Source organism: Mandrillus leucophaeus, unplaced genomic scaffold (assembly GCF_000951045.1).
Source record: "Mandrillus leucophaeus isolate KB7577 unplaced genomic scaffold, Mleu.le_1.0 Scaffold141, whole genome shotgun sequence".
Taxonomy (NCBI): Eukaryota; Metazoa; Chordata; class Mammalia; order Primates; family Cercopithecidae; genus Mandrillus; species Mandrillus leucophaeus.
This window is the reverse complement of record NW_012101377.1, coordinates 2,207,013-2,215,452: the sequence shown is the minus strand read 5'-3', so window position 1 is coordinate 2,215,452 and position 8,440 is coordinate 2,207,013. Positions and strand designations below refer to the sequence as shown.

Here is an 8,440-nt window from a genome sequence, read left to right as displayed (position 1 = left end):
CTAAGTGTGTTTGGTTTTTTTAAAACTTTTTTTGGAGACGAGGATCTTACTCTGTTGCCCAGGCTAGCCTTGAACTTCTGGCCTCAAGAAAGTAGTCCCAGGTACTTGGGAGGCTGAGACAGGAGGATCATTTGAGCTGGAGAGGTTGAGGCTGCAGTGAGCCGTGGTCATGCCACTGCACTCCATCCTGGATGACAAAGTGAGACCCTGTCTCGAAAAAATAAAAATAAAAAAATCTGAAGATAGTTACAGATTTATTTGTTCCTCCTCCACTCCCACTGATTCATTTGACTAGCCTTAAAAAAACAAAATCTGGGCTAGGCACGGTGGCTCAAGCCTGTAATCCCAGCACTTTGGGAGGCCGAGACAGGCGGATCACGGGTCAGAAGATTAAGACCATCCTGGCTAACATGGTGAAACCCCGTCTCTACTAAAAAATACAAAAAACTAGCCAGGCGAGGTGGCGGGCACCTGTAGTCCCAGCTACTCGGGAGGCTGAGGCAGGAGAACGGCGTAAACCCGGGAGGCGGAGCTTGCAGTGAGCTGAGATCCGGCCAGTGCACTCCAGCCTGGGCGACAGAGCGAGACTCCATCTCAAAAAACAAAAATATATGGGTCAAATATAGCCCTTGAATCAGTTAAAAATGCTGTTGCCCTTTTATAATGGGGAGGAAGGTCCTGTGACACACCCATTCCCTAAGGGATTCCGGGCAGGAGTCTCCCTGAATCCTTTGGGGAGGGGTTAGGAGCCCTGTCCCATTTGAAGGGGTCTGCAGAGCCCCCAGACATCCACTCATCCCATCTTTCACCCCATCTCGGGGTGACCTAGTTACCATTTTCTTAACCCCCACTGCCCACCCACAAAGAGTGGACAGTAAAGAGATGTACAACAGTCATCAACAGACATTTATTGAGCTCCTGATGCGTGCCAGGCCAGGCACCAAGGAGGAGCACACAGAGGTATTAGATAAGGTCCTGGCACTCGAAGAACTTCTGGATGATCTGAGGAAAGAAAAGTAGGTGGGCAGAAGCTTCTGTCAATCCCAGGCTTCTTCCCTCTCTCTGTGGTCTCAGGAAATGGAAGAGCCAAAGGGGTACCTTATACAGTGTCCAAGACATACACGCACAGGCTACACATGTACAAGACACATGTGCAGAGTCCACGCAACTACAGGACACGTGTACAGACACAAGGTGCATATGTGTCACATATGGGCGAGATTCGTGTGCAGAGTCCATATGTGCATAGGCCGTGTGACTATGGCACAAGAACTCCATCTCCCCAAGTCAGGCTGGAGAGAAAAGGGGAGGACTCCAGGGCCTCTCGAGGCCTCTCAAGGCTGAGGCTGGTACTGGCCCTCCGTGGCCGTGAAGAAGTCCTCCAGCACACTGCGCAGGTAGTCAAAGGTGGGCCGGTCCTCCGGGCGCTCCTTCCAGCACAGCCTCATAAGTTGGTACAGCTCCTCTGGACAGTTTTCGGGGCACGGCATGCGGTAGCCTCGCTCCAGGTTCTGAATCACCTCCGGGTTGGTCATCCCTAGGGGTTGATGGGAGAAAGGACATGAAGGTCAGGCACTGGAAGCCCACAGGCAGGGGTAATGTTCGGAATATTTAACTGGCACAGTGTGAGCACCAATCCAAAAGAATCTTGGTCTTCATCAATGGTAAGGTCACGCAAGCCGTACTTGCTGAATGTCAGTCACACCACTTGGAGTGCCTGGTATAGATTATTTCTTTTTTTTTTTTTTGGAAATGGAGTTTCACTCTTGTTGCCCAGGCTGGAGTGCAATGGCACCATCTCAGCTCACCACAACCTCCACCTCCCAGGTTCAAGCGATTCTCCTGCCTCAGCCTCTGGAGTAGCTGGGATTACAGGCATGCACCACCACGCCCAGCTAATTTTGTATTTTAGTAGAGATCGGTTTCTCCATGTTGGTCAGGCTGGTCTTGAACTCCCGACCTCAGGTAATCCGCCCGCCTTGGCCTCCCAAAGTGCTGGATTACAGGCGTGAGCCACCGTTCCCAGCTGATTATTTACTTTAAATAAAAAATGTTGGCCGGGCGCGGTGGCTCACGCCTGTAATCCCAACACTTTGGGAGGCCAAGGCAGGTGGATCACGAGGTCAGGAGATCAAGACCATCCTGGCTAACACGGTGAAACTCCATCTTTACTAAAAATACAAAAAAGTAGCCGGGCATGGTGGTGTGCACCTGTAGTCCCAGCTACTCTGGAGCCTAAGGCAGGAGAATGGCGTGAACCCGGGAGGTGGAGCTTGCAGTGAGCCAAGATCGCACCACTGCACTCCAGCCTGGGCGACAGAGCGAGACTCCATCTCAAAATATAAATAAATGAATAAATAAATAAATAAAAACAAAAATAAAAAAAATGTTTTAGATAAGGGATCTCACTATGTTGCCCAGGCTGGAGTGCAGCAGCTGTTCACAGGCACAATCATAGCACATGGCAGATTTGAACTCCTGGGTTCAAGTGATCCTCTCACCTCAGCCTCCTAAATAGCTAGACAACAGGTGCACACCACCATGACCGGCTTCCCTGGTATAAATTAAATGCTCAATAATACACACATGTTAGTTGTGGGACCTTGGGCGAGCCCAGTTTCCTTATTTGGAAAATAAAGAGTAAATAGCTGTTCCTACCTGACAGAATTGTTATGAGGATTGAATGAGGATTGATGAGAAAGCATCAAATATAGTGCACAAGCCAGGCATGGTGGCTCACGTCTGTAATCCCAGCACTGTGGGAGGCCGAGGCAGGGAGATCTCTTGAGGCCAGGAGTTCAAGACCAGCCTGAACAACATGGCAAAACCCCATCTTTACTAAAAATACAAAAATTAGCCAGGCATGGTGGTACATGCCTGTAGTCCCAGCTACTTGGGAGGCTGAGGCACAGTAATTGCTTGAACCCAGGAGGTGGAGGTGCAGAGGTTGTAGTGAACTGAGACTGCGCCATTACACTCCAGCCTGAGCAACTCAAGCCAGACTCTTGTCTCAAAAAATAAAAAATAAATAAAAATTATATATGTATATCACAGAAAGCATCGAATCTATCCAGGCACAGAAAGTCTGGATCGGAGATGCTTCATAGAGGGCACCTGAGGCCAGGTGCGGTGGCTCACGCCTGTAATCCCGGCACTTTGGGAGGCTGAGGCAGGTGGATCACCTGAGGTTAGGAGTTTGAAACCAGCCTGGCCAACATGGTAAAACCCTGTTTGTACTAAAAAAAATACAAAAATTAGCTGGGCGTGGTGGCATACACCTGTAATTCCAGCTACTCAAGAGACTGAGGCAGAAGAATCACTTAAACCCAGGAGGTAGAGGTTGCAGTGAGCTGAGATCATGCCACTGCACTCCAACCTGGGTGACAGAGAGAGACTCTGTCTGAAATACATACATAAATAAATAAGTAATAAAGGGCACCTGGGATGATGATTATTTGGTAGGAATGATGAGATGGTCAGGGCCCAGGGCAGCATGGGCACCCACAACCAAGACAGTGGTGAAGTCTCTCCAGTTTTAAGACCAGGCACATGACATCCTGCATCAGGAAGCCAAATGGACGCTGGGCCTCAGCAAAGCAGACCTTATTTGGGCTTGAGAAGGTTCCCCAGGCGGCTCCATGACCCAGATGAAATAGTCTTTGAGCTGGTTCCCTCCCTTATGCTGGTCCTGGCCCCTCTGGCAGGCGTTTGGCATGTAGACCCCAAGAAGAACTGCTCTGGAGAACTACGTGATCACAGCAGTAACACAGCTCCCTCCTTCCCTGTTTCTAAATTGCTCATGTAGTGTCTGGTTTCTCCTTCAGTCTTCTGAACAAAGATTGTGACAAGCAGTTCCCAAAGACCAAAATCTTATAGGGTATTTACAAAATCAAAGTTTTGCTCCTGGAAAGTTTGGGACTAAAGCCTGGTCAACAGAGACCCTTTTTCCCCAGGACTTGTACAAGGGAGGCCTCTACCTATGGGACTCTCACAGTTTTATTTTTTTTTTCTTTTTGAGACAGAGTCTCACTGTGTTGCCCAGGCTGGAGTGCAATGGCATGGTCTCGGCTCACTGCAACCTCCACCTCCCAGGTTCAAGGGATTCCCCTGCCTCAGCTTCCTGAGTAGCTGGGACTACAGGCGCATGCCACCACACCTGGCTAATTTTTGTACTTTTAGTAGAGATGGGGTTTCACTATGTTGGTCAGGCTGGTCTCCAACTCCTGACCACGTGATCTGCCCATCTCAGCCTCCCAAAGTGCAAGGATTGCAAGCGTGAGCCACCATGCCCGACCGGGACTCTCACATTTTAAAATTAGGGCATAGGAGGACATAGGCCACAGAACTAAACAGCCATGGCCAGAGTTAGGGGATGCAAGCCCACAAGTTAAATCCAGCCAGAGTATGGCCCACAGATCCACTTTGGATTGGCCCTAGAGTGGTTTTGTTTATTTATTCATTTAATTAATTTATATTTATTTTTGGGATGGACTCTCACTCTGTCGCGCAGGCTGGAGTGCAATGGCGTGATCATGGCTCACTGCAACCTCTGCCTCCAGGGTTCAAGTGATTCTCCTGCCTCAGCCTCCTTAGTGGCTGGGACTACAGGTCCCACCACTACGCCTGGCTAATATTTTTGTATTTTTAGCAGAGGTGGGGTTTCACCATGTTGGCCAGGCTGGTCTCGAACTCCTGACCTTGTGATCTGCCCACCTCAGCTTCCCAAAGTGCTGGGATTACAGGCGTGAGTCACCGTGCCCAGCCCCTAGAGTGCTTTTAAACAATTTGACTCGATCGCCAATAAATGGAAATGAACAAATTTTCCTAAAACTCCAAGTTTTGGCTTCTCTTAAAAAAACAAAAGATCTGGTTTTTCAGGTCCCCCACGCCTTAATTGCAACCATCTGCTGGAGCAGCTGCAAGTTTACCAAGGTCCCCATTTCTCCCCATTGTCTCCCTGACCCTAATGCTATATGTCAGTTTCCATTCATCATCATGCTTTCACTGCCTATTTTCTTCTAATAGATACATTCCCTATGGGTTTGCTTCTGTGGGAATAGGCGAGGAGCAGTGAGGACCCCTGGCAGGATAACTGGAGAGTATTTCCATATTTCCAGCTCCAGCACTACCCCTGGACTCTGGGTTGGGGCAAGCTCAGGGCAGGGAAGCCCCTCAGCTTTTCACCTGTCTCCAAGGTGTTTTTTTGTTTTTGTTTTTGTTTTGAGACGGAGTCTCGCTTTGTCGCCCAGGCTGGAGTGCAGTGGCACGACCTCGGCTCACTGCAACCTCTGCCTCCCAGGTTCAAGCAATTCTCCTGCCTCAGCCTCCTGAGTATCTGAGATTACCGGTGCGCACCACCAGGCCCGGCTAATTTTTAATTTTTTTTTTTTTAAGTAGAGATGGGATTTCACCATGTTGGTCAGGCTGGTCTCAAACACCTGACCTTGTGATCCACCAGCCTCGGCCTCCCAAAGTGCTAGGATTACAGGCGTGAGCCACCACATCCGGCCTTCCAAGGTGTCTTTACCTTCCTTGGAGCAAAGGTCTGTTCACCTTACTCTGGGGATGTGGGACGCTTCTACAAATTTAGCCACTGTGCCGCGCCTCCCTACTCCGTTGTCTTTGTGCTCCATTTCCTCTCCCCAGAGTTTCTTAGCAAGTTCCTTTCAAAAAATTCCATCCCTGTCTTGGCTGAATTCAGGGGTAAAGGGCTTTGTCCAGGAGATGGTGAGGGTGTCAGTGTGTACTGACAACCTACTATGAGTCAGGCTCTTTCACAAATGGTCTCTCATTTTTCCTTTTTTTTTTTTTTTTGAGACAAGTTCTCTCTCTGTTGCTCAGGCTGGAGTGCAATAGAACGATCATGGCTCACTGCACCCTCAACCTCCTGGGCTCAAGCGATCCTCCCACCTCAGCCTCCCAAAAAGCTGAAACTACAGGTGTGTGCCACCATGCCCAGCAAATTTTTAATTTTTTTTGGGGGGGGGAAGAGATGGAGTCTCTCTTTTTCTTTTTTTGAGGCAGGGTCTTGGTCTGTTGCCCTAGGCTGGAGTGCTATGGCATGATCTTGGCTCACTGCAACCTCTCCCTCCCTGGCTCAGGTGATCCTCCCACCTCAGCCTTCTGAGTAGCTGGGACTACAGGCACATGCCACCAAACCTGGCTAATTTTTGTTTTTGTGGAGATGGGGTTTCGACCTGTTGCCCAGGCTGGTCTCGAACTTCTGGGCTCAAGCCATCCTCCCACCTTGGTCTCCCAAAGTTCTGGGATTATAGGCATGAGCCACTGTACCTGGCCTAGTCTCTTATTTTTAATATCAGGAAACTGAGACTCAGAGAAGTGAAGTGACTAGTTCAAAGTGATGATTGATAATAGCTTAGTATTGACCAAGCACTGTTCTAATCTCATATTAGAGATGAGAACAGATGGGAAAGAAGGAATAATCTGAACAAAGCCAAACAGAAAGTTAGCAACAGTGGCAGATCTGCTAATAAAAGGTAGGCCTCTTGTTCCTGAGCTAGATCCTCTTCTACCATACTAGGCTGCCTGGGCCACAACTAAAGAAAAGAGCTGGGGCCGGGCGCGGTGGCTCATGCCTGTAATCGCAGCACTTTGGGAGGCCGAGGTGGGTGGATCACGAGGTCAGGAGATTGAGACCATCCTGGCTAACATGGTGAAACCCCGTCTCTACTAAAAATACAAAAAATTAGCCGGGCATGGTGGCACGCACCTGTAATCCTAGCTATTTGGGAGGCTGAGGCAGGAGAATTGCTTGAACCCAGGAGGCAGAGGTTGCAGTGATCCGAGATGGCGCCACTGCACTCCAACCTGGGCGACAGAGCTAGACTCCACCTCAAAAAAAGAGAAAAAGAAAAGAGCTGGGGTTATTAAAGAGAGATACAGAGATGGAAGCCAGCTCTGGGAGATGTGGCATCTGCCTCGGGATGTTGGAGTCATACCCCTGAAAGGATAGAGGAGATGCAACTACAAAGTTTCAGATTCTGAGACTGGAAAGAATTGAGTGGGGAGACATGGACTTGCTGCCCTTCCCATCACCCTTTCAGTTCCTGCCCTTGGCTCTAACCTGGGTAAGGGATGCGGCCATGGGTGACAATTTCCGTCAGCAGGATCCCAAAAGACCACACATCCGACTTGATGGTGAATGTCCCATAGTTAATGGCTTCTGGCGCTGTCCACTTAATGGGAAACTTGGCTCCTAAGGAGGAGGCAGAGTGAGGTCACCTGGGTCTGCTTGGCTAGACCCTGCAGGGCCCAGATCACCCTTAAATCTCACACTTACCCTCCCTGGCTGTGTACTCGTTGTCTTCAATGAGGCGTGCTAGGCCAAAGTCTGCAATCTTGCAGCTCAGGGTGTCAGACACCAGAATGTTGGCAGCCCGAAGGTCACGATGAATATAATTCCGCTCTTCAATGAATGCCATGCCTTCTGCAATCTGCAGGACAAACACAGATCAGCAATCCTGAGCCAGATGTCTTCACGCCACTGGCCTGTGCCCTTGCCCAGCCCCTCCCCAGTCTCCTTACTTGGGCTGCCATGTCCAGGAGTTTGTTGATGGTCAACTTGATGCCTGAAGAGGTCTTGAGAAAATCCACTAGACTCCCTGTGGGCAGAAGCAAGAGTTGCTGGCCTAAGTTGCCCCAGGAGGAGGTCCCCAGACCCTTCTCCCAGACCCTTTTCACATGTCTGGAAGTGTGTCTGACATGTGAAAAGGAAGAGTGAAGAGTGAGAATGGAGGAGTGTGTGTTCAGGGTAAGGATGCCCAGGATATGTGAAGGTTTTTTTGCAGAGGGAGGGGCTAGGGTAGAGCACGCTGGGAAGGATCTGTAGGTTTTTCATCATCAATAAGGTAGAATTCAGACTCCTCAACTAGTATCCAAAGCTTGACATGGGCGACACTGGTAGATTCTTCTCTTTCCCTCACTCTGCCTTTGACTTCAAACACTTTAACAATTTTGAGATCCTGCACTCAGACTACTAGGCTGTCACCCCAAAGCCTCTTTATTTCATCTCTGCCTGCTAAAAAAAATTCTACTTTTCTTTCATGGCCCAGTTAGACTGCCCCTCTAGGAAGCCTCTCTAGATCTTAGCAGGCATAATAAACTGGATCATCATCTACAGTCCCATGGGCATGCTGGAACTTTCCCATGGCACAAACTCTGGTTTCCCCAGTACCTGTAACTGGGGAACCTTGACAACAGGAACCTTGTTTCATCCATCCATGTTCCTGGTGCCCAGCCCAGAGTAAGAAACAATAACAATGTGCTGAATATATTGGATGGAATACAGAAAGAGGGAGTCTGGGGGTCTGAAGGACCACCTCTCTAATAGTGGAGGGCAGCTGGACATGAGTGGAAGTTGCTAGGATGGAGTGAATGACCACTGGCCCTTCCCAAGAGATTAAAACCCTGTGAAATGGCC

The 8,440-nt window shown here is 49.3% G+C and overlaps 1 protein-coding gene across 1 annotated transcript in view; it reads right to left on the bottom strand.

The window, feature by feature from the left end:
* Nucleotides 1-885: 885 nt before the first annotated feature.
* Nucleotides 886-8,440, bottom strand: part of LCK (LCK proto-oncogene, Src family tyrosine kinase) — a 37,393-nt gene continuing 29,838 nt past the window's right edge. Inside the window, 4 exon segments of the mRNA XM_011974048.1 lie at nucleotides 886-1,537; nucleotides 7,085-7,216; nucleotides 7,301-7,454; nucleotides 7,546-7,622. Of these exon segments, the coding sequence (XP_011829438.1) occupies nucleotides 1,335-1,537; nucleotides 7,085-7,216; nucleotides 7,301-7,454; nucleotides 7,546-7,622 (566 nt within the window). The 3' untranslated portion in view covers nucleotides 886-1,334.